Raw genomic sequence first — 26,907 nt, forward strand, 5'->3', positions numbered from 1 at the left:
TGCTCCCATATGCGGGCCGGCGTAACGTAAATCTGCAGGCGTAAGCCCGCGTAATTCAAAGTAGGCTTGGAGTGGGCGTGTTGTATCGTAATCTGGTATGACCCCACGTAATTGACACTTTTTAGGAACGGCGCATGCGCCGTCCGTGGACGTATCCCAGTGCGCATACACGAAATCACGACGCAAATAGTCAAAGCTTTTTACGTGAACGTAACTCACGCAAAGCCCTATTCGCGAACGATTGACGTAAACTACGGAAAATTCTACGCTGTCCCGACGTCCATACCTAACATTGCGTACACCTCATAGAGAGGCAGGGGTAACGTTACGCCGAAGAAATCCTTACGTAAACGACGTAAAAAAATGCGCCGGGCGGACGTACGTTTGAGAATCGATGTATCTAGCTAATTTGCATACTCTACGCAGAAATCAACGGAAGCGCCACCTAGCGGCCAGCGTAAATATGCACCTAAGATCCGACGGCGTACTAAGACGTACGTCAGTCGGATCTAGCCCACATTCAGTCGTATCTTGTTTTGTGGATACAAAACAAAGATACGACGGCGCATCGTAGAACTTACGTGGCGTATCAATAGATACGCCGCAAGTTCTTTGTGGATCTGGCCCACAATATATATATGCCTAAAGCTGCTACTTGAATGGTATGACATATATGTAAAATTTGAAATGAAAAAAATTGTAGCGCTGTGTTCATAAATCATACAAACATATCTAAAACATGTAAAATATATAAACTAAATCACCAGGTAAAAGAGTGTTATAGTGATTAAAGCGGGGGTTCACCCTTAGAGGGCACTTTTCCCCCTTAGATTCCTGCTCGTTATTACTAGGGGAATCGGCTATTTATTTTAAAATATGTGCAGTACTTACCCGTTTACGAGACGCATCCTCTCCGTCGCTTCCGGGTATGGGCTTCGGGAATGGGCGTTCCTTCTTGATTGACAGGTTTCCGAGAGGCTTCCGACGGTCGCATCCATCGCATCACGATTTTCCGAAAGAAGCCGAACGTCGGTGCGCAGGCGCAGTATAGAGCCGCGCCGACGTTCGGCTTCTTTCGGCTACGAGTGACGCGATGGATGCGACCGTCGGAAGCCTCTCGGAAGGCTGTCACTCAAGAAGGAACGCCGGCTCCCGAAGACCCATACCCGGAAGCGACGGAAGAAGATGCAGCTCGAAAACGGGTAAGTACTGCTCATATTTTAATATAAATAGCCGATTCCCCTAGACCGAACGAGCAGGAAGCTAAGGGGAGATTTTTTTTTTTTTTTTAAATGGGTGAACTCCCGCTTTAAACATGACAAAAAAGAAGAAGAGAAAAAAAAATGTATGAAATTATACTAAATAAATGTATGATCTCTAAACAAATATTCATAAGTGTTCATCCAAAATCCACACCTAAAGTGTGAGAAAAATCAAAAAAATCAAGTCCATAAATTGTAGTGTTTTTTTCAAGTGTTCACACTTAAACAAACATTCAAATCTTCCTAAAAAACTTGAAATAGTTCTTCCACCACACCACTTGTGTTTCTGTGACTCGCACCCTTAAGGATTTGCACTCACCACAAGAATATGCCTTGCATTCTTATGCTCGGCATTAAAAACTTAGTGAACTCTCCAAGATCTCCTTGCAATTCCAACAGTGTTTAGTGAACCAATGCTCTCCACGTGTAAAAATAAAAAAGTGCTTGCAATAGTGAAGTACTATAAAACCATCCTTCCAACTAAAAGCAAAGCACTTCAAACAAATCCTTTTTAAGAAGCGAGAGGCTCGCAGCAGTGCACACAATATATAGCGGTCACGGCGGACCCGGAGCTGAACCTGATATTCTCACCACTGCTTGCTTGTCTCTCTGCTCCTGGAACAACTTCACACTCGGTGATCGGTAAATTAGGACGCTAAACACCACAGTTGATTGCTGTGTAGCTCTGCCCAGACATGTTTCGTCAGACTGATTTCTTTAATAGGATTGGCTACAAAAAACTGCCTGTGCAGATAAGGAACATCTGAAGATAAAAACTAACTGCGCAGCTCTGACTAGAGTTGAATAATTACCTGGCTATAGGTGTAGGACATTTACATACCTTCCGAAGCCTGACTGGAATACTCTAAGGATGTTGTGTGAGGCCTAGTATCAGGTCACCTTAGGAATTTTTTTTATATCAGGTCACCTGTGACCAGATGACAGATGCACCCCGTTGGGGTCAGGAGTGCACCACAAGGTAATGAACCCTATGGCAGACTGCTGCGGATGAACCACAGAGTGGATATGGAAGACAGGTCCACTGGAGCTCAAACAGGGATCCCACAGGAAGCTTGAGCCCAAGATTCTCCAGGGCGCAGAGTCTAAGATCCAGCTGGTATTCACCAGAGCCTCTAGTGGTGAGGATGGCCTTAGCTGCAACTGAATCCAGGTCGTGGCCTCCAGAGTCCCCTAGGTCACACTCCGTAGGGAGAGATGGGAAGCAGCACTCAGGACACAAGAGATAGTGAAGGGTTAAGCAAAGGTCGGGGTGACAAGCAGACAAGGATAAACAAGGGACAGGCCAAGGGTCAGGGTCACAGGCAAACAAGAGTAGTCAGGGACAAGCCAAGATCCGTACACAGAGATAAACGTAGCACACGGCAAGCAGGAACCCAAACACACAATGCTTAAAAAACAACGTTGATCAGCAAGGCAGACCTGAAGTGCACTGGTTAATATAGAGTTCCTGATATAGCCTGGGGTAGAGTCATACAGGTTGGAGAGATGATAAAAGCAGCCATGTGAGAGGGTCTGGCCTCTAAGGTGAACACATGGAGAGCAAGGTAAGCTGCCAGACATTACTGCATATCCATGACACCTAGTCATAATTGCTTGCCTCAGTAATCACAGAAGTGAGCTCTCAGACGCTACATCCAGAGCTACTGCATCACGGGAGAGAAAGTGCCTGTTATGGATTTAAATCAGAGAAAACGCTCACTCCATTGATAATGGAGGTAAGCAATAATGACTAGGCCTCACACAACATCCTAGGAGTATTCTAGTCAGGCTGCGGAAGGTATGTAAATGTCCTACACCTATAGAAAGCAATTATTCAACTGTAGTCAAAACTGCACAGTTTGTTTTTATCTATAGATGCCCCTTATCTGCATAGACAGTTTTCTGTAATGGTAAACTAATCCCTTTTAATGTCGATTGAGACTTGAATGTCCTAAAAATTCACTTTGCAAATAATTCCAAATAGCATACAAACAAAATAAAAAGCATTTTTAACAGGCAGTGAGGAAGCGTTTCATCATCTCCTCACCTACTTTAACCCCTTGAACCCCACACCAGCCCGCCACAACTACATGCATTGCACATGAATGCAGGGTTCTTACAGAGCGGCCCCACTCACTTGGTCCTTTGTCACTTGTCCACCTCCGGCCTGTCTTGTGGACAGTAAAACTCCAATTGAACTTTCAGTGCAAATCAGCTAAAAGTATCACAGCTGCATAAAAAAAAAAAAGCAGAGCAAAATCTTACTGTTCTTTAGAAATCAGTCACATTATGTTCGGAGAGTTTCAACACACTGATGAGTCAGACCTATGACTTTACAATCAACAAAACTCCTGGGTGATTGGAGAACTCTGCAGTGGCTGTGTTGGACCTCTGCAGAGAGAGACCACTGACCAACAGAGAGCAAGGTTTATTTTATGTAGCATGCTTGCAGGGGACAGGATTTTCCTCTAATACAATTTTTTCGATCAAAAACTAAACAGATTCCCCCATCCACACAAACGAGGTGGATTGAGGAAACCTGCTTGCCATGTTATTGTATCCCGACAGCGGGGACTACTCTGCCATAATAATGATCAGTGCTGCAGTGCTGTTCGGAAGGAAATTTTTCCAACAAGCTGGTTCGAGAATTGCCATAGATGGATCAAAATTTGTCCGGTTTCGAAGAAATTTTAATCCATCTATGGTCAGCTTAAGGCTATTGCAGCCTTTCTCAACCAGTGTGCCGCGGCACACTGGTGTGCCGTCAGAGGTTTTCAGGTGTGCCGCAGGGTCAGTGGAGAGAAGGCTGTCAGATGAGCCTGCTCTCCTGCTGAACTGTGAGAAGCTCTGTCGGCTTCAAAAGTGAAAGTAAGGTGCAGAGGAGTGTGCTGTGCTCTCTGCTCCCCCCTAGAGTGCAGTACCCGGCTGAATGAGGAATCTGGAAAGGTACTGAGCTAGAAGCTAGATTCATTTAAAAATGGCTTTATATGTGTCTGTGTGTGTGTGTCTGCACATGTGAGTGTCTGTATGTGTGCATATGCGTGTAAGCATGTGTGTATGCATGTGTAAGCATGTGTCTGTATGTGTGTATGTTACTTTTAATCCTGACCCCCCCCCCCATTTCTGTATTCCTGAAAAGCAATCCATGCACAAATCGCTTTTCAGAGGCATTTGACAGGCAGTAAAGAGGCATTCTGTTGCCTCTTTACCACCTGTTTTAAGCCCATAAATGCAGCATCACTACACCGCAACCGTGCAATGCACACAGTTGTGGGGTAGTTGCAGTGCAGCCCCGTTCACCCTCGGTATACCTCCAGTTGCAGCCACAGCATGTGAACACCCTCAGCTTCTGCCTCTGCAGCTAAAAGTGGAGAAGTTGGGGGTGGTAAAAACAGCTCAACAATGTGGTTTTACCACCCCTATGACATGTGAACAAACTCTTGGTTCACATCAGTGTAGCTGCATGTAGGACAGTCCATTAATTTCCGTACCCACAAAATGCAGCTAAACAAGTCCCCAAACATTATTTTTTTTAAATTGCACTGCAGCAAAGGCACCCCACGTTTTCCAATGTGTGGTACTATTAAGAATTATTGGTACCCCTAAAGAGCAGAGCATTTGTCTGTGTCAGGAATGAGCACGATTTTGCGCGTGTTCTGCGACACGCCGTAATGTGAACCAAGACTTGGACTGGGGTGCCTCAAGACTGAAAATACTTTTTAAGGGCGCCCCGACTGGAAAAAGGTTGAGAAACACTGGGCTATTGCTGCTTTCTAAATAAAGCCAAAATGTAAGACTTTTATTTTTATGTAGATGGAATGCATACATCCTCAATTTAAATTAGCATAATTGCCTCTATCCAATGAGCAGGGAGCTTATTCAGGAAGCAGTAATGGTAAGCCAGGAAGTAGCAGGGGGACCTTTATGGCCAGCATTAACACAAAAAACAAAACAAAACAAAACACCATTTGTACACAATTATCCAGTTGAAAGAAGTTCCTACAGAACAGTTGTGAACCTCATGCAACTGAAATTCCTAAGGTCCCGTACACACGGTCGGACCAAACCGATGAGACTGGCCCGTCGGACCGCTTTCATCGGTTCACCTCTGAAGTGGCCGTACGGCCTGATATGTGTACACACCATCAGTCCAAAATCCGAGCCGGTCAAAACGCGGTGACGTCAAACACACGACGTGCTGAATAAAACGAAGTTCAATGCTTCCAAGCATGCGTCACTTGATTCTGAGCATGCGCGGGTTTTGAACTGATGCTTTTCTGTACTAACCATCGGTTTGGTCCGATGGGGCAGCGGTCCATCGGTTCGGTTTTGAAGCATGTTTCGAAATTTTGGACCGAAGGAAACCAGACCTATAGCCTATACACACGGTTGGTTTGGTCCGATGAAAATTAACTTCGGTTCATTCTCATCGGACCAAACCGACCGTGTGTACGGGGCCTTAGGCTGCTAAGGTGTCAAGCAAGGGATTATTATTATTATACAGGATTTATATAGCGCCAACAGGATGAGAGAGTTCTCGAAGTGGCTTAACCACTTGCCGACCAGCCGCTGTCATTATACTGCGGCAAGTTGCCTCATTCCTGCAAATCGCCGTAGTCCATTTAATAGCTATAGTAGGTGCGCACCCGGCTGCACAGCGGGGGGAGCTCATGCGCGTGGCCGGCGGCCGCGATGTCCCCGGGTCACCGCAATCTTTTCACAGAGAGCCAGAATGGGAATCTGTCAATGTAAACAAACAGATCCCCATTATCACTGGAAAGTACAGAGTGATTGTCTATTCCTAGTGATTAGGAACAGCGATCTCTATGTACTCCCAGTCAGTCCCTTCCCCCCACAGTTAGAAACACCTCCCAGGGAACACATTTAACCACTTGATCACCACTAGTGTTAACCCCTTCACTGCCCGTGTCATTTATACAGTAATCAGTGCATTTTTATAGCATTGATTGCTGTATAAATGTCACTGGTCCCAAATATGTGTCAAAAGTTTCCGATCTGTCCACCGCAATGTCACAGTCCTGCTAAAAATCGCTGATCACGGCCATTTCTAGTTAAAACAACAAAAAAAAATTATAATAAAAATGCCATAAATCTATCCCCTATTTTGTAGACGCTTTAACTTTTGCGCAAACCAATCAATATTTATAATACCAAGTGTAGCCACAAGACAGGAAACATGTTACTGGCAGGATCACCAGGTGAAAGTAAAAGGTAAAAAAATAAAAAATAAATCAAATGCAACAACCACCTCTAAGGTCTGGTAAGGTGCAATATATTACATTTTTGTTTTAGGGTTTGAATACACTTTCAAAATACCAGTTTGACAAGCATGCCCTACACTACACAATTTAAAATACATTTTTTTATATTTTACAAAAATATAAAAAATGGGTCTCAATTCTCTTTTTCTTCATTTAGGCATAAATCATGGAGACTTAAATGACTACAATATACTTTTGCAAAAGACCAACACATCAGATGAAAACTCTAAGGAACAGTACCAAGTTTCAGGAATTCTGGATTTTGGTGACATGAGCTATGGTTATTATGTTTTTGAAGTGGCAATCACAATAATGTACATGATGATTGAAAGTAAAGAGCCTCTCCCTGTAGGGGGGTATGTACTCGCAGGATTTGAAAGCATCATCCCATTGACCAAAGAAGAAAAGGAGGTCATCTTCACCTTAGTGTGCAGTAGATTTGCTCAGTCTCTAGTCATGGCCAGGTACAGTGTCCTGCTCTGCCCAACCAATGAAGAGTACCTTATGATAACCTCTAAAACTGGCTGGACGCATTTAAATACACTGCTTGATATGGGCAAAGAAGCCATACAGAACATCTGGGAAGAAGCTTCAAGAAGGTACCTTGAGAAGATGCATCAGATCTAATTTATTACATCTCTACATTCCAAAGAATAAATCTAAAATAAAAAAAAGTGGTAATCACACTTGATTAAAAAATCATGAATGTAAGAAAAAAATCTGAAGGGTAAGTTCACCTTGTAATGAAAAATGAAGGTGAACCGACTCCAAATATCCTGACCCTACTGCTCATAGCATCCATAATTCCCCATGTTGCCAATGTAGCATGTACACAGCCCCGAAGTGAATATCCATCATACTGATCACAATGGCAAGCAAGCACTCATTTGTCAGCGCACCCACGTGACCATGCTGACCAATGAGAAGTGCGTCTGAGACTACTTCTTTTGGTAGGCATCCCAGAAGAAGGAAAAGCTCCTCATTGGTCAGTTAGGTCATGTAATTGTGCTGACCAATGAGTGTTTGCCACTGAAAACATTATAAATATATAGGAATGCTCGCTCTGGAGCTGTGTATATCAATGTACAGCCCCCTACACTGGCAGCATGGGGCATCATGGGCGATATGTGCAGCAGGGTCTAGATCAGAGGGTCTCAAAAAAATGCATTGTTTACTGTGAAAATGACAATTGCAGTTTGGGAGTTAACCACTAGGGAGCGCTGAAGGGGTTAAGTGTGACCTCATATGTGTTTCTAACTGTAGGGGGCGGGGCTGGACATGTGACGTCATTGATCATGTTTCCCTATAACAGGGAACACACGATCAATGACAGCGTGACAGCGCCACAGTGAAGAACGGGGAAGCTGTGTTTACACACAGCTCTCCTCGTTCTTCAGCTCCGGAGGACTGATCGCGGGACACCGGCGGTGATCGGGTCCGTGGGTTCCGCGGCCACGGAGCTTCGGACCGGGTCGCGTGCAACCCCACGACTGGGCTTAAAGGGCAACGTACAGGTACGTGGATGTGCCCAGCCGTGCCATTCTGCTGACGTATATCGGCGTGAAGGGGTCCTTAAGTGGTTAAACAAGTGGCATACTAAAATGTGTACACCATTCCCTCCTATGCCACACAGAGTCGGTTGCTCAGTCATTGCAGCCACACATATAAAGGATCTAACAGCCAAATGGTCCACTGGAAACATGAAGAATTAGTCACGAAAAGTTAGGGTATTGTAAATACAGATACATTTATAATTCATGTTAAAAGGTTAACCCATCAACGGAATTAAAACAAACCTGAAAAACTTAGCCATAGAGGCTGTAATAAAAGCAATGGTGTTCACCAAATCAGAGGAGTCTGTTTATACAAAATTAGTTGGACGAATGTTACAAGTGTAGCACTACCCCCGAAGGACCTGCTGGTTAAAGTTTGGGTTTGCACGTTACCTTAACCACTAGCCGACCGCGCACCGTCATTATACGGCGGCAGGTCGGCTCTCCTGGGCGAGAGCCCGTAGCTATACGTCCTATCGTATAGCCGCCACTAGGGGGCGCGTGCGCGCCGCCGGAGGCGCGCGCGCTCCCCGCTCGCCCCCGACTCCCGTGCGTGTGCCCGGCGGGCGCGATCGCCGCCGGGCACACGCGATCGCTCGGTACAGAGCGGGGAACGGGAGCTGTGTGTGTAAACACACAGCTCTCGTTCCTGTCAGCAGGGGAAATGCTGATTTTCTGTTCATACAATGTATGAACAGAAAATCAGTGTTTCCCCTAGTGAGGCCACCCCCCCCCCCCACAGTAAGAACACACCCAGGCATACTTAACCCCTTCCCCGCCCCCTAGTGTTAACCCCTTCACTGCCAGTGGCATTTTTATAGTAATCTAATGCATTTTTATAGCACTGATCGCTATAAAAATGCCAATGGTCCCAAAAATGTGTCAAAAATGTCCGAAGTGTCCGCCATAATGTCACAATACCGAAAAAAAAAATCGCTGATCGCCGCCATTACTAGTAAAAAAAATATTAATAAAAATGCCATAAAAATACCCCCTATTTTGTAAACGCTATAACTTTTGCGCAAACCAATCAATAAACGCTTATTGCGATTTTTTTAACGAAAAATATGTAGAAGAATACGTATCGGCCTAAACTGAGGAAAAAAAATGTTTTTTTATATATTTTTGGGGGATATTTATTACAGCAAAAAGTAAAAAATATTCATTTTTTTCAAAATTGTCGCTCTATTTTTGTTTATAGCGCAAAAAATAAAAAACGCAGAGGTGATCAAATACCACCAAAAGAAAGCTCTATTTGTGGGAAAAAAAGGACGCCAATTTTGTTTGGGAGCCACGTCGCACGACCGCGCAATTGTCTGTTAAAGCGACGCAGTCCCGAATCGCAAAAAGTACTCTGGTCTTTGGGCAGCAATATGGTCCGGGGGGTAAGTGGTTAAAGCGGGGGTTCACCCCAAAACATTTTTAACATTACATTCAGCCGAGTGGTCTGGGCCCAAGTATTGGCTCAAACATCCCTTAAATTTGAAATAACGCCCCCCTAAATTTGAGGTGGGCGCTACACAAGCTTTGCCTACCCTTGACAAATTCTGACCATAATTTGCTGAATACAGTGATCCCCTTTGTGCATCAGCTCCATCTAGAGGCCATCATGTGGTATTTGCCTGAAATAACTCGATAATAAAAAATGTCACGTTATGGCCACACGATGGAGCTTACTATCATAAAAAAAAATTAAAAAATCACTGTATAAAATAAAATACAGTCAGAATTCTTTAACGATAGGCAAATGCTCATCACATTCATCCAACAATATTTTTATATTACTAGCCCTCAGAGTGCTGTAGTACCCAAGTACAAAACAACAATTCCACAGAGACATAGACTTCCCTCAAAGTGTAGAGTGCTTGTCTGTTAGTGGACTTGATGATATGGAGTGCACTATTAAAGCTCAACTCTAACCACAAGTTAGGAACGGAGAGAATCAATGTCAGGTGTTTTCTGCGTTCTGCAATCCCTTGGAGAAATTACAGTAATGGGATCTCTCTCCAGTGGGGACAGACTAACAATCCATGTTTTCATTAAAACTGGGAGGCATAGAACCTCTGTCTTTTTAATAATGTTTATTAAAAACGAATAATAATTTGTTTTAATAATGTTCATGACTTCCTGTTCTGGTGATAATTTCTCCACAAATTTCTTGGCACGAGCTGTCAGAGGGTCAGAAAGTGAGATTAAATCTACACAGCAGGTCATTAACAGAAATAATATAGGGATAAATGTGGCTAGTTGGCAGATGAGCATCAATAATTAAAAAAAAGTTGTACATTTGGCTGCTAAAAATTGTCATACAAATACTCATTGGGGGTGTTACACCGGTGGAATCCACCATGGAAAAAATATTTGGGGGGACTTAGCATTAGCATGCAATGCTAGGCCGCAGCCAACAAAGCAAGCAGAATGCGGTCATGTATTTAAAAGGGGATTTATTAGTGCAGTGGTCTCCAAAGTGCGGCCCTTAGGACCCCATTGCTCCCACTGACACCAACAATTGGGCACTATTCCTCCCACTAACACAAATGATGGAGATTATTCCTCCCACTGACTCCAACAATGGGGCACTATTCTTTCCACTGACACCAATTATGGGGCACTATTCCCCCCACTGACACCAACAATGGGGATTATTCTTCCCACTAATGCCGCGTACACACAATCAGAATTTCCGTCAAGAAAAGTTTGATGTGAGCTTTTGGTTGGAAATTCCGACCGTGTGTAGGCCCCATAAGACATTTTCTGTCGGAATTTCCGACAGCAAAAATTTAACAGCTGGTTCTCAATTTTTCTGTCAGGAATAAAATCAATATTTTTACCCTTTTACAAAGCACTGGTATGGCTCCATCTGGGAGTACAGAGTACAGTTCTGGTCACCAATCAACAAGAAAGATGTCCTTTATTTGTTAGAAAATAAGTAAATAAAAGAACTTCAGGAAACAAATGTGTTGGTTTACACAGAGTTAAATTAAGTTGCAAAGAAAATTGTGAGCAGGCAGGCTCTTTATTGCAGAAGACAAGTGCAATGTCTCTTCTGCAACAAGATCAACCTACCTATCAGTGTTAATGTTGGCAGCAAATTTTGATTTAGTTTTAGTCTTTTGCAAGTGTTTTGGTTTTAGTCGTATTTAGACAACTAAATCTCCAGTACATATTAGTCGACTAAAATCATTTTAGTCGACAAACTAATTTTAGTAATCTAAAATCGAATGGCTGTAGTTAAAGCGTAAAGCATTATTTAAGCATTTCTCTACTCATATACTGCTGGAGTGAAAAATGGAATGTGTTAAATATTTATGTTATTGAGGTAGGAACATGCACTACAGACCAGTGGTAATTTTATCGTCAAATTTTAATTTCATTTTAGTCTTATGCCGCATACACACGGTCGTTTTATGTGATGAAAAAAAATGACGTTTTTAAAAACGTCACTTTAATTGACCGTGTTTGGGGGAAAACGTCGTTTTATGTCTTCTAAAAAACGACCAAAAAAAATTGAAGCATGCTTCAATTTTATGTGTCGTTTTTCAAAACGTCAACTTTTACTTCACAGAAATTGACCGTGTGTAGCAAAAACGTCGTTTAAAACTACGTTTTTTCATCCGCGCATGCCCAGAAGCTACTTATGAAGCGAGCTTCAATGGAAAAACGTGGTGGAACGTAACCTCGCTTTGCTAGAACATTGTGAGAAAAACGATGGTGTGTAGGCAACTTCGTCTTTGAAAATTGAAGTTTCAAAAACGTCATTTTTTACTTCACAGAAAATGTCGTTTTTTTTCATCACATAAAGTGATGGTGTGTATGCGGCATTAGTCTTTTGACCAAAATGGCATTTTAGTTTTAGTCCCATTTCAGTCTTTTGACTAAAATGCCATTTTAGTTTTAGTCGTATTTTACTGTATTTTCCGCACCATAAGACAAACTTTTTCCCCCCAGAAATATAGGGAGAAATGTCTCTGCGTCTTATGGTGCGAAAAGACGACAGGCCATGCCCCCGCCACCACTGGCGCCGCCCCTGTGGCCAACAGCAATGTTCTCCGCCATCACCACCGGAAGAGAGGCAGGAGAGCACGGGCCGCAGGGACAGACATCCGAACCCCCCAGTGGGCACCAGGCGATCTCCTGACTGGGCATGACACTGTGCCTGAGACAGAAGACAGAGCATTTGGACGCTCGGGCTGCTCTGTCTTCTGTCAGGCAGATGAGATAACATGAGGTCACTCTGCATTTATGCCACTGGTCACTCTGCATTCATGGCACTGGTCACTCTGCATTCATGGCACTGGTCACTCTGCATTCATGGCACTGGTCACTCTGCATTCATGGCACTGGTCACTCTGCATTCATGGCACTGGTCACTCTGCATTCATGGCACTGGTCACTCTGCATTCATGGCACTGGTCACTCTGCATTCATGGCACTGGTCACTCTGCATTCATGGCACTGGTCACTCTGCATTCATGGCACTGGTCACTCTGCATTCATGGCACTGGTCACTCTGCATTCATGGCACTGGTCACTCTGCATTCATGGCACTGGTCACTCTGCATTCATGGCACTGGTCACTCTGCATTCATGGCACTGGTCACTCTGCATTCATGGCACTGGTCACTCTGCATTTCATGGGCACTGGAAAATATTTTAGTACACCATTTGGTTCAGAATATTTTTTTTCTTGTTGTCCTCCTCTAAAACCCATGTATGTCTTATGGTCAGGTGTGTCTTATGGAGCGAAAAATACGGTAGTCATCTCAATTGTTTTAGTCATATTTTAGTCGACTAAAATGGTATTAAGTTAGTCGACTAAAATGTTTTAGTCGGTTTTAGTCGACAAAATTAACACTGCTACCTACCTGCTCGGGGTCTTCTTTAGAATAGGCACATGTGTGCAGCTCGGTTTACATTCCACACACTGCCTGTATACTGGATGATTGCACTCCTGCACATGCACAGAAATGATGTCATTCCACACTGACCAATCAAGATGGGTGAATATCAGCACCTGGAGGGCCAGGGAAAAGATGTCAGTACCAGTGAAAGACCTAGCAGGCATTGGACCTTTGGAATTAAATTAGGTAATTTTGCCTTTGGTTCCACTGAGTGCAATGAGGTGTTTGCTACCTCTTAGAAAGATCTCTTGCATTTTGTTGCAAAATTTACTGATTCGCTGGGATGACAGGTGGCGCCAAAGGGGTCCAGGCGGAGCCGCTTCTTCCCAGCAGCCAATTAGAGGAGTTTTCCAAAAGCAATAGAAGAAGGAAAATCACCGCTCAAGGTGGGTCTGCTATAGGGTCATACACAGGTGTAGGATTCCAAGGGTGCTGGCAGTGCACTAGGCAAGCATGGGCGTAAAATGAAGGATGGATGGCCGCACTCCAAACCAAACAGGTTGTCTTTATTTAAACGAACAGCAAAACATACCAGATCACAGCAACAGAAACAGGAGGATAACCGACGTTTCGCACTGACTTAGTGCTTATTCATGGAGGAGTTTTCCCTCGCGGGGCATGCTGGGGAGGGGTATTTCTGTGGCGGAAGCCATGGTTCAGGGTTCTTCGCGGGTTCCTGGTTCCGGGTGCGGCACCCACCTTTAGGGTGTGCGCACATCGCGGGCCCCGGCGATGTGGCCTGCCGGGCCATGCGTACTACGCGGAGTCCCTGACTCTGGGCTCTCATGGCCCGGAGCAACTGATGCTGCAAAGGGGCCCCAGTGATTGATCTGGGTGGCCGGACACTGACAGGTTGTATGCTTCAAACTGTCAGTCGGTGACTCAAGGAAAAGAAGTCTACCTGAGGGAGATTCAGGCTGATCATTAACGGGGAGGATTCGCTCTACTATTCACTCTCTTGGTACATTGGGCCCGTGGCAGGGGTCCCTTACCAATCCAGATAATCCAATAGAGCCGGGTTGGTGGCAGGGACCCGTTCCCCCCAGAAAGCTCTAAGTGACGCTCTGGCTGCCAGGCCTGTGAGAGGGGTCTGTCCAGGGGCACGTTACCCACTCCGGCTGGAGTGGCGACGTGACAAGTGAAGTTATTGGAGGCAGGACTGCTTCTTCTATCCATAGCCTGAATCTGCAAAGTTTATTCTCTTTTCACCAATCTATGCTATCTACCTCAAATTGACTGTTGGTCATGTTGGACCAGAAAAAAAGCATTGAAAACGTCAACCAACAGTCAGGACATTCAATTACTGCTCTCATCACCATCATTACCCCTAGACCAGGGGTGTCAAACTGGCGGCCCTCCAGCTGTTGCAAAACTACAAGTCCCATGAGGCATTGCAAGGCTAACAGTTACAAGCATGACTCCCACAGGCAGAGGCATGATGGGACTTGTAGTTTCGGAACAGCTGGAGGGCCGCCAGTTTGACACCCCTGCCCTAGACACATCGCAGAGGGAACTTAAATACGCCGATCCCAAATCTAACCAGCGTCTCCTGCGGGGGTAGCGCTACATATAAAATAAAAGGTAGAATTCCAGAAGGTGGCATACTAGGGTGACCACGTGTTCCGGATTGCCCCGGACAGTCCCGCATTTTGAAGGTCTGTCCCGGGCACCTTGATTCCAGGACAATACAGTGTCCCAGAATGAAACTGACACAGCCACCCCCGGGCCAATCTGATGCCCCCAAAAAAGGCCGCCACATCACTGATTTACTCACTGACAGTATTTGTCCTGGCCGAGAAAGCCTGGAGGAGCACAATCCCACCCCCTGCTTGTGATTGGAGAAATCATAAATCCCGCCTCTTGTGTCCAATAACCATAGGCGTGTGCAGCCTAATGCATTAGGGTGTGCACCTCAAACCAAAGCTCAAACACACGTGTCTATATATATATATATATATATATATATATATATATATATTACACACACACACACACACACACACACACACACACACACACTTATAAATACATGTATTAAAACATTTTTAATTAAATAAACATCAACGTAAACGAACATTGTTTTTTTAACTTATTAATTAAATAATATTTTAACATAAACAAACCTTTTAAATAAATCGCCAGATTAAATAAGCAATTTTTACACAAACCGCACAGTAAGTATGATTTTTTTTATAAGTGTCAGGTTTTAATATCCTGAATTGTATTTACTGCTTTAAATAAACTTGTTAGATACCCTCAGCAACAATAGATCCCCCAGGAACAAGACATCTCCCCAGCAACAATAGATCCCTCACGGCAACTATAGATTCACCAGCAACAATAGATCTTCCCAGCAACAATAGATCCCTCCCAGGAAGAATAGACACCTGCCCCCCCCCAGCAACAATAGATCTCTGATTGGACACAGCAGTCACATGGTACAAGACCAGCGGTAACGGGATTCAATGTGTCCAGGCCACACACTGATCACAGGGCTTCCAGGTGCGCGCTCTGTGAGCCGTGCAGGAGCCCCCAATGTGGGCTGATGTATAGGTATGTTAACCCACATTGGCACTGCTTCCTGTCCGCCATATATTGGGGCTGTGGGCATACAGGAAGTAGTTAATATACACTTAGGATTTTTTTATTTTATACCAATAACATGTAGTAGAGTTAATTTTGGCCTAAATTTTTGAAGAAAATAGATTTTATTGGGTAAGTTTTATAACAGTAGTAGTAACAGTAGTACGCAGAAAATATGTTTTTTCTATTGCATGAAAACAATTTATATAAAATTAATTTGGGTAAAGTGTTACATGGCTGCGCAATTGTCAGTAGCGCAGTTAAATAGCAGAAAATGACCTGGTCATGAACGGGGAAAATCTTCCAAAGGTCGTGGTTAAGTTGATTTTTAAATGTCATTTTTTTAAATTGTTCTCACATATGAAAATAAACTAACATTATCGAAGCGTTATTTTAAAACGTGTGAGAACAATTAAAAAAAAAATTTCATTTAAAAAAAAAAATTCATTTAAAAATCGATGTAGGCCCCTTTCACACAGTCGGACTGTTCAGGTCCGCCTGTCAGTTTTGTCGGCAGACCTGAACGGTCCTCCATACATCTCTATTGAACGTCGGATGTCAGCGACATGTCCTCTGACATCCGACCTGATCCGGTAAAATCAGACAGATGGCGATACATCTCCATCCACACATGGCGGATTGGATTGGGTGAGATCTGATGAAAACGGGCATGCTGTCCGTTTTCGTGCGATCCCCCCATAGGAGACAACGGCGCTGGACAAGCCCCTCCCTGCTCAGTGAGCAGAGAGGGACCTGTCATCTGCCAGCTCAGCGGAAATCAACGAACTGATCTCCCGCTGAGCTGGCGGACTCCGTAGGCAAGGGGCCTCTATATATGGGCAAAAAATATATATATATTACACACACTTACTTTTTTGCTGACAAGTCAGGCAGGGTTCTTATTGATCCAGGAAATAAAACTCAAAGAAAGGGAATGTGGCTCTGTTCTACGAGATTCGATTCTAATGATATAATACAGATTTGTAAGTGCTAGTAGTAATAAATACCCTGACAGTGCAGGTAAACAACCCTAAAACATGAAGTGTCCAGCAAAAACAGTGGCAAATTATGTAAAGGAAATATAGTACGTGTGCGCAAAAATATTAAAGATGGCAAATAAATCCCACAGATTATGTATATAAATCCAACAAAAAAAAACTATTTTTTATATTTTTTTATGTTGGATTTATATACATAATCTGTGGGATTTATTTGCCATCTTTAATATTTTTGCGCACACGTACTATATTTCCTTTACATAATTTGCCACTGTTTTTGCTGGACACTTCATGTTTTAGGGTTGTTTACCTGCACTGTCAGGGTATTTATTACTACTAGCCAGGGGCGTTGTTAGGGTTGGGCTGGGGAGGCTGGAGCCCCGAATGGGTCCGTGAAAAGCCCCGAGTCTCGGCCATTAGGGATGTCACACATAGCCCCGAGTCCCGCCGAGCAGGGAACATTTTTTTTACATCTTACGGCACTTAACTTGGGCTCCTGCGCTGTTATCTGTTTTTTTTTTTTTCAGCCCTTCCGCCTGATTGGCTGGTGGAACTGTCTGTCTCCCTCGATGTGGGAGTGGCAGGGAACACCAGCCAACCAGGCGGAAGGGCTGAAAAAAACAGAATAACGGCGCAGGAGCACAAGTGAAGTAGGCAGCGATTGGCGGGCGGTGGAGTGGGAGGCGCTGTGCCTCTGTGGTGCGCCGATTGGCCGTATGGGATATGATACCCATCATGCCATGACGTGTACAGCGCGGCGGCGGCGCCAAGTTTGATTTTCTCCATCTGGAGAATCCAAGCAGCAAGCCAAGGTAAGCAAAAAACACTCTCTCCTGTACCGCAGGGGAGAGAGACAGTGAGCAGTGCCGAGTAGAGAGCTGCTAAAGTAAGTAAACCAGCAGGTGATTGCCCTCTGTTCAGCGCTGCTCACTGTCTCTCTCCATATGCATGGTTAATGTAGGAAAGGACAGAGCTGGGGGGGGGGACTGTCTGTGTAAATCTAAAGGTGTCCAGAGGTGCGGTGCTGTCTGTGTAATGTAAAAGGGGTCCAGAGGTGCGGTGCTGTCTGTGTAATGTAAAAGGGGTCCAGAGGTGCGGTGCTGTCTGTGTAATGTAAAAGGGGTCCAGAGGTGCGGTGCTGTCTGTGTAATGTAAAAGGAGTCCAGAGGTGCGGTGCTGTCTGTGTAATGTAAAAGGAGTCCAGAGGTGCGGTGCTGTCTGTGTAATGTAAAAGGAGTCCAGAGGTGCAGTGCTGTCTGTGTAATGTAAAAGGGGTCCAGAGGTGCGGTGCTGTCTGTGTAATGTAAAAGGAGTCCAGAGGTGCAGTGCTGTCTGTGTAATGTAAAAGGGGTCCAGAGGTGCGGTGCTGTCTGTGTAATGTAAAAGGAGTCCAGAGGTGCGGTGCTGTCTGTGTAATGTAAAAGGGGTCCAGAGGTGCGGTGCTGTCTGTGTAATGTAAAAGGAGTCCAGAGGTGCGGTGCTGTCTGTGTAATGTAAAAGGGGTCCAGAGGTGCGGTGCTGTCTGTGTAATGTAAAAGGAGTCCAGAGGTGCAGTGCTGTCTGTGTAATGTAAAAGGTGTCCAGAGTGCTGTGTAATGTAAAAGGGTCCAGAGTGCTGTGTAATGTAAAAGGGGTCCAGAGTGCTGTGTAATGTAAAAGGGGTCCAGAGTGCTGTGTAATGTAAAAGGGGTCCAGAGTGCTGTGTAATGTAAAAGGAGTCCAGAGTGCTGTGTAATGTAAAAGGGGTCCAGAGATGCGGTGCTGTGTAATGTAAAAGGGGTCCAGAGGTGCAGTGCTGTGTAATGTAAAAGGGGTCCAGCTATTTTAGCAGCACTTTACTGTCATTTTTGCGGCACTATGCGGTGCTGTGTGTGCATGCTGGGGGGGGGGGGGGGGGGGCAAAAGTAGTGTAGTCAGGCCAGTGTAGTGTAGTCAGGTCAGTGTGGTGAGGTCAGGTCAGTGTATGCAATGCAGGTCAGGTTAGTGTAGTCGGTGTAGTGTAGTCAGGTCAGTGTAGTGTAGTCAGGTCAGTGTAGTGTATGCAGGTCAGTGTAGTGTATGCAGGTCAGTGTAGTGTATGCAGGTCAGGTCAGGGCAGGTCAGGTCAGGACAGGTCAGTGTATGTTGGTCAGGACAGGTCAGTGTTGGACAGGACAGGTCAGTGTATGTAGGACAGGACAGGTCAGTGTTAGTGTGGGACAGGACAGGTCAGTGTATGTGGGACAGGTCAGTGTATGTAGGACGGGACAGGTCAGTGTATGTGGGACGGGACAGGTCAGTGTATGTGGGACGGGACAGGTCAGTGTATGTGGGACAGGTCAGTGTATGTGGGACAGGTCAGTGTATGTGGGACGGGACAGGTCAGTGTATGTGGGACGGGACAGGTCAGTGTATGTGGGACGGGACAGGTCAGTGTATGTGGGACGGGACAGGTCAGTGTATGTGGGACGGGACAGGTCAGTGTATGTGGGACGGGACAGGTCAGTGTATGTGGGACGGGACAGGTCAGTGTATGTGGGACGGGACAGGTCAGTGTATGTGGGACGGGACAGGTCAGTGTATGTGGGACGGGACAGGTCAGTGTATGTGGGACGGGACAGGTCAGTGTATGTGGGACGGGACAGGTCAGTGTATGTGGGACGGGACAGGTCAGTGTATGTGGGACGGGACAGGTCAGTGTATGTGGGACGGGACAGGTCAGTGTATGTGGGACGGGACAGGTCAGTGTATGTGGGACGGGACAGGTCAGTGTATGTGGGACGGGACAGGTCAGTGTATGTGGGACAGGACAGTGTATGTGGGACAGGACAGTGTATGTGGGACAGGTCAGTGTTAGTGTAGGACAGGACAGGTCAGTGTTAGTGTAGGACAGGACAGGACAGGACAGGTCAGTGTTAGTGTAGGACAGGACAGGTCAGTGTTAGTGTAGGACAGGTCAGTGTATGTGGGACAGGTCAGTGTATGTGGGACAGGTCAGTGTATGTGGGACAGGTCAGTGTTAGTGTAGGACAGGACAGGACAGGTTAGTGTAGGACAGGACAGGACAGGTTAGTGTAGGACAGGACAGGTCAGTGTATGTGGGACAGGTCAGTGTTAGTGTAGGACAGGACAGGTTAGTGTTGGTCAGGACAGGTCATTGTTAGTGTTGGTCAGGACAGGTCAGTGTTAGTGTTGGTCAGGACAGGTCAGTGTTAGTGTTAGTGTTGGTCAGGACAGGTCAGTGTTAGTAGGACAGGACAGGTCAGTGTATGTAGGACAGGACAGGCCAGTGTATGTAGGACAGGACAGGCCAGTGTCAGTAGGTCTGGTCAGTGGTGTATGTAGGTCATGTGTCAGAAACAACCCTGAACGACATGCTAGTGTGCCTAAGAGCTTTCTTACATGCTGATCTCATGGAGTGTGTAACTGACATACATACACACGTCAGTGTGTGTACTGACACACGCGCGCGTAGGTCAGGTGAGTCGCACCGTGTGTCTGTCTGGCTGCCTTCCCTGCTCAGTCAGTGCTGTCTCACCTTACTGAGCCACCCGCTCTGCCGCTATCCAGGCTGAGGCTCTGTGTGCTTCTTCCAAGGGAGAGAGAGGAGGCCAAAGGGGGGGGGACGGGGGGGGGGGACTGCAGATGTATATCACTCCGCCGCTGCCTCTGGGTCCTACAGCCGGAACTATAGAAGACCCATCGGCAAATGTGGCTGGATTAATCCGCAGCTGTGGTCCCGACGACTCCCTAGTCCCTGTTTAATCACCTCCCAATCACAGCACACAGGTTTTTTTGCTTGCCCGGACGGACCCCAGAGGTGACATGAGCTACACAGGCAATGTCACAGGCTCGCAGCAGTGAGAGCACAGGATTGATTAGGGTGTGCCTGGGCACACCCGGCACACCCCGTGGGCACGCCTATGCCAATAACTGTGCTGTAATTCGTTACAGAACAAGCTGATTTTTGGGAAGAGAGGGTGTCCCTGAATGGTAGTTTGGAAATGTGGTCATCCTATGGCATACACCTCATTACATGTCTTTGTGTGTCAGCATAGTTTTAAAAAAAAAATAAAAAATCCTGGAGTTTCTCTTTAAGAGGTTCATTTATAAAGCATTAGTTGGACAAAAGTCACACACCTTTGTGCAGGCTGAATAAATGTTTCCTTATATTTTCAGTACAAGATTAATTCCTGTGATCAGCAGCTTCATCGCTGAAATTCAATGTAGTTTTCTGAACTAACTCAGTGAGAAAAAATACCACACTTTGGCCCCTAGATGGAGCTGGCGATCATAGGAATAGCCTGTTCAATTAATGTTTTATAAAAAGATCATTAAAAGGGCAAATAAATTTAAATAGGGACAGGTTTAAGGAGCACTTAAGTAATTTAAATTACACGTATTTACCTTAGAGAAGAGTCATTTAAAAGAAGATATGATTGCTTTCTACAATTTAATCAATAATGATTGTAGTGATGGTAATAAACGGTTTCATCTAAAGTCATTGACCAGGACACATGGCCACATTTTGGAGTTGGAGGAAAGAAGGTTTGAACGGTTGGATCTTTACGATTAAGGATGGGTTCACACTGGTGCGATGTTAGACATCGCATGTGATTCTTACTGCATTGCTGTGTAGATCACATACAATGTCTGTGTGATGCAAATTCAGCCATACAGATTTAATGTCTGAATTTGGATCGCATTCGCACCAAAATGATGCAGGACACTTTTTTTGGTCCACACTGGAATCGGATCGTGTGGGTGTTCATACCCATGCAATCCGATTCCTGCACCGTTTGACAGTTTGCACGGTGATATGTGAACCGACCTGGGGGTGTCATTAACTTTCTATTGACACCCGCAGCAATTCGCATAGGGCAGAGTAAACTGCTTGCGAGTCCTATGTGATGCGGGAACGGGCGCTGGAATTGCACTGGTTCCCGCATTGCGTTAGTGTGAATGGCACTAAAGAAGCAAATGTGGAATTTTGTTCCCCAGGTAGTGGTATTCGCTGGGAGTGTCGAAAACTTAAAAAAAAACTTTTGATGTCTTCCACAATAGGCAAAATAAAGAACATACAGTTGTGTGTATATTCCTAGACGATTCACATTGACACGTACATAGGCTAGACTAGATGGACTTGTGTATTTTTCAAATCATATCTACTATTTAATCTTATCTACTATGTAATTATGTACAATAAAACCTATCAGAAGAATTGTGTCCCAGGTCTATCTAGGGCTAAAAACAAAATATCTTGGAATTGGACTTTCAACTGTGCCTTACTACAAGAAGACACTTTGCAAGTGAGCTTTTAAAATCTATATGTAAAAAAAAATTCTAGGATATTATAAAATACCAGTTCCCATGCCAACTCTTAGGCCGAGTACTCACGAGCAGACATGTCCGATGAAACCGGTCCGCGGACCGTTTTCATCGGACATGTCTGCCCGGGGACTTCTGTTCGATGGCTGCACACACCATCGAACAGAAGTACGCGCGTAAACAATACGCGGGGCGTGTCCGCGGTGTTGCCGCGTCGATGACGCGGTGTCGCCGCGACAATGACGCGGCGACTTGGGCGGCCTGCCTTTAAAATGCTTCCACGCATGCGTCAAAGTAATTCGACGCATGCGAGGGATGGCGGGCGGCCGGACATGTACGGTAGGTCTGTACAGACGACCGTACATGTCCGGGCGGACAGGTTTCCAGCGGACTGTTTTAAAGCAAGTCCAGGAAACCGTTGTCCGCTGGAAACCTGTCCGATCCGCCCCAAAATGGTCCGGTCGGGCCTACACACGGCCAAACATGTCTGCTGAAACTGGTCCGCGGACCAGTTTCAGCAGACATGTTTGGTCGTGAGTACGGGGCCTTAGCGGTCCCAATCCCGCTTCTCAACAGTCCCAATTCTGCCTGTTAGCGCTCATGTAAGGCAAGAGGAACTGAACTCTGTCTCACACAGAAGTGCTCCACCTGCTTCTGTGTGGTTGCGCCAGGCACCCATGGGGGACATGGCCCACATTTGCTGGTGGGTGCACTGGGTCCCTGGCCCCACAACTGCCCACATTGCTGAACTCACATTCGGGATGCCTGAGGAGTATTTCCCCACCTGTCAGGACTGTAGCATGGAGGCGGTGAAGGGCTATGAAACTCCTCCTCGGCTCCATGCTACAGTTCTGACACTCTGAGCTGTCAGCAGCACTGTGCTTAAAAAAAGCACCTACCTATTATTCTAAATTTGTGAGAGAGCTGGGGGGGATAGTAAGAGAGGAGGAGGGAGTTGGTTGGGGGGCACTAGTAATAGAAGAGGGGGAGTTGGTGAGAGAGCTGGGGGGACATTTGTAAGAGAGGACTGGGGAGTTGGTGATAGAGCTGGGGGGGCATTAGTAAGAGAGGGGGGAGTTGGTGAGAGAGCTGGGGGGCATTAGTAGGAGAGGGGAGATGGTGGGAGAGCTGGGGAGGCATTAGTAAGAGAGGAGTGGGTAGTTGGTGAGAGAGCTGGGGGGCATTAGTAAGAGAGGAGGGGTGAGTTGGAGAGAGCTGGGGGCATTAGTAAGATAGAACGGGAGCTTGGTGAGAGAGCTGGGGGGGTGTTAGTAAGAGAGGAAGGGATAATTGGTGTGAGAGTTGGGGGGCATTAACTGGGGGGATAGTAAGAGAGGAGGAGGGAGTTGGTTGGGGGACACTAGTAAGATAGGAGGGGAGTTGGTGAGAGAGCTTAGGGGGACACTAGTAAGAGGAGGTGCGAGTTGGGGAGAGAGCTGGGGGGAAAATAGTAGGAGAAAAGGGGTGAGTTGGTGAGAGCTTGGGGGCAATAGTAAGAGAGGAGGGGGAGTTGGTGAGAGAGCTGGGGGGCATTAGTAAGAGAGGAGTGGGAAGTTGGTGAGAGAGCTGGGGGAATTAGTAATATAGAACAGGGCTTGGTGAGAGAGCTGGGGGGCATTAATAAGAGAGGAAGGGAGAATTGGTGTGAGAGTTGCAGGGGGTCATTGGTGAGAGCTGGGGGGCATTAGTAAGAGAATGGGAGATTGGTTTGAGAACTGGGGGAAATTTAGTAAGAGAGGAAGGGAGAATTGGTGAGAGAGCTGGGGGTCATTGCTAAGAAAGCTAGGTTAGGGGTATTGGTGAGAGAGCTGGGGGGGCATTAGAGCTGGGGGCATTGGTGGGGTTTTTTTAACCACACCCCTTAAGCCCCTCCCACTCTAATGACTTTGGCCACACACATTTTGTGGTTACATGCCCGCAGCTCACTTCCTCAATTGCCCCTCATTCTGAAGTTCAAAAGTTGGGAGGTATGCTTTTACTATAGCCATTAGTCAATGTTCTTTGTGCTCTTACATTTCTTCTAAAAGTGGTTGTAACCCAATAAACAAATATTCTGATCCTTTACAGCACAATACACAGCATAGTGCTTGTGCTGTGTCATTTGTCCCTTTCTAAGCTATAAAAAACCTGGTTGATCCTGCGTGTTCTTGTGTCCCCTTGTGCTGACCATGATAATCATGGCTGCTGATCACTGATTACCATGGTCAGTTTCCATGCCTCCATAATCCGCTGCTCTCCTCACACCCCCCTATCCCCCTCCCTCTCTGCCTGTCAAACATTCTGCCTAAATATATTTTAAAACACACACACACACACTGCACATTTCATTATAATTGTAAGAGAGGGGATTACATGATTTAACATAGATGCTTAATTAGAACAATAGTCAATGTGCATACCTATTCACCCCCCCCCCCTAAAGTGAATACTTTGTAGCGCCACCTTTTGCAGCTATCACAGCTCCAAGTCACTTTAAATAAGTCTCTATGAGCGTGCTACATCTTACCACTGGGATTTTTGCCCATTCCTCCTTGCAAAACTGCTCCAGCTCCTTCAAGTTGAATGGTTTGTGCTTGTGAACAGCAATCTTTAAGTCTGACCACAGATTTTCTATTGGATTGAGGTCTGGGCTTTGACTAGGCCATTCCAACACATTTACATGTTTCCCCTTAAACCACTCAAGTGTTGCTTTAGCAATGTGTTTGGAGTCATTGTCCCGCTGGAAGGTGAACCTCCGTCCTAGCCTCAAATCACACACAGGTTTTGCTCAAGGATATCCCAATATTTAGCACCATCCATCTTTCCCTCAACTCTGACCAGTTTCCCTGTCCCGACTGCTGAAAAACATCCCCGCATCATGGGCTGGTATTCTTTGGGTGATGTAATGTGTTGGGTTTGCGCCAGACATAGCGTTTTCATTGATGGCCAAAAAGTTAAATTGTTTCATCAAACAAGAGCAACTTCCTCCATATATTTTGTGAGTCTCCCACTTGCCTTTTCGCAAACTCAAAACGTGCCATTTTGTTTTTTTCTGAAAGTAATTGCTTTCTTCTGGCTACTCTGCAATAAAGCCCAACTCTATGGAGCGTATGGCTTATTGTCATCCTATGTATAGATACTCCAGTGTCTGCTGTGGAACTCTGCAGTTCCTCCAAGGTTACCTTAGGTCTCTGTGCTGCCTCTCTGATTAATGCCTTCCTTGCTCGGTCCGTGAGTTTTGGTGTGCGGCCAGGGGCGGACTGACCATTGGGGCCCCATGCCACTAGGGGGCCCCATCAGGGTTGCCAGGCTCAGTAAAACCAGGGACAGTATGTAGAAATCTGTGTTATTTTAACATCTTTCCCTGATATGTCCGAAACCGACATGCTTTTGATGTGAAAATCCTGAGATTTTAGCTGCCCTGCTTCTGCACTGCCTCCTGGCGTGGTGGCCATCTGTAAGCCCGGGGGGCCCCATAATCTTCTATTGCCCGGGGGCCCCATGAGTTGTCAGTCCGCCCCTGTGTGCGGCCGTCTCTTGGCAGGGTTGCTGTTGTGCCATGTTCTTAATATTTGGTTATGATCAGTGTTGTAAGTAACAGCGTTTAAATAAACGCTGTTACCTAACGATGCCCCTTTTGAGGGTAATGAGTAATCCACCCGATTACTCTTCCCCTCTCGGCAACGCTGTTCCCATAACTTGGGCGGCGTTACCGAAATGACATTTACCGCCACTAGATGGCAGCAGAGCGCAACGTCACAGACACTCCCGCCGACGAGTCAAAGCGCGCCTGTGCGTGACGTCACGCTTGGCGCGCTTTGACTCCCGTTTTGAAGGGGCCAGCCGTGCATGACTTGACGCGTCATCACGTCCCGGCCGCGAATCGCATTCATTGGTCCACTGTGATGTCCATCATGACAGCACACTGCTGGCCAATGCTGGGATTGCAGGCGGGAGTGTCTGACGTCGCGCTCTGCTGCCATCTAGTGGTGGTAAATGTAATTTTGTGAAGCTGAGCTTATGGGCAACTGCTGCTGAATTGACATGGCATGGAGAGTGGAGACATCATTACTCAGATCGTTACTGTATCTGTGACTGGATTGCATGGCACCAAATACTAATTCTACCACCGCAGTGAGTATCTATGATCCAACAATATATGTACTTTAAGGATCCATGTTAACTGGGGTACTTCTACTGAAAAATCTACTGCTACCAGTTTGGAGTATTAACTTAATATTTTGCAACTTTGAGGCTGCCAACATTAGAGCCATTATCAGCTTTGAATATTACTGGGAGGCCAATACTCTAGTAACTAGGACCACCAGACATTTTCTATTGATAGCACAAGAAGGCCCATGCATTTATGAAGATCATGTTTATCATCTAATTCATGGGACTTTATTACCACTTGTTGTTTTTTTTAGCAATATAGGATTATTATCCGCACATTTTAGCACTTGCAGCATTACATTCAGCACTGGTTGTGTTCATTGTTATTTATTGCGCTTATCACTCTTTTTTTCATTTCACTTGGGTACTTAGATATACTTATATTTATATACATTTAGATTGAGCAGCAATTTTTTATTTATTCATTATCGCCTCTTTTTCACTTGGAGGCGAGAGAGCCCTTTATACATATTTAGAATATAAAAAAAAAAGTCAGTTACTTTGCTGAGTAACTAATTACTTTTTCAATGTAGTAACTGAGGGCCAGATTCACGTAGAAGTGCGGCGGCGTAACGTATCGTAGATACGTTACACCGCCGCAAGTTTTCATCGCAAGTGCCTGATTCACAAAGCACTTGCAATGAAAACCTACGCTGGTGGCCTCCGGCGTAAGCCCACGTAATTTAAAGGGGCGTGTGCCATTTAAATTAGGCACGCTCCCACGCCGGACCTACTGCGCATGCTCCGTTCTGAAATTCCCGCCGTGCTTTGCGCGAACTGATGTCATTTTTTCGAACGGCGACGTGCGTAGCGTACTTCTGTATTCCCGGACGTCTTACGCAAACAACGTGAATTTTTAAATTTCGACG

The 26,907-nt window shown here is 45.7% G+C and overlaps 2 protein-coding genes across 4 annotated transcripts in view; one reads left to right on the forward strand and one right to left on the reverse strand.

Moving 5' to 3' along the window:
* Positions 1-7,230, forward strand: part of HYKK (hydroxylysine kinase) — a 28,725-nt gene extending 21,495 nt beyond the window's left edge. The window contains exon 5 of the mRNA XM_040342880.1: positions 6,702-7,230. Within this exon, the coding sequence (XP_040198814.1) occupies positions 6,702-7,171 (470 nt within the window). The 3' untranslated portion in view covers positions 7,172-7,230. The remainder of the gene's footprint in view (positions 1-6,701) is intronic.
* The window catches only part of LOC120931441 (very long-chain acyl-CoA synthetase-like), a 219,975-nt gene that overhangs the window by 78,170 nt on the left and 114,898 nt on the right, over positions 1-26,907 (reverse strand). Inside the window, exon 1 of one of the 3 annotated variants that reach the window (XM_040342879.1) lies at positions 3,400-3,466. The exons of the other annotated variants lie outside the window; for them this stretch is intronic. The gene's annotated coding sequence lies outside the window, so the exon portion shown is untranslated. Of the gene's footprint in view, positions 1-3,399; positions 3,467-26,907 lie in introns of those variants that run through there. 3 annotated transcript variants of the gene reach the window in all.

The sequence above is a fragment of the Rana temporaria genome, chromosome 3 (assembly GCF_905171775.1).
Source record: "Rana temporaria chromosome 3, aRanTem1.1, whole genome shotgun sequence".
Lineage (NCBI taxonomy): Eukaryota > Metazoa > Chordata > Amphibia > Anura > Ranidae > Rana > Rana temporaria.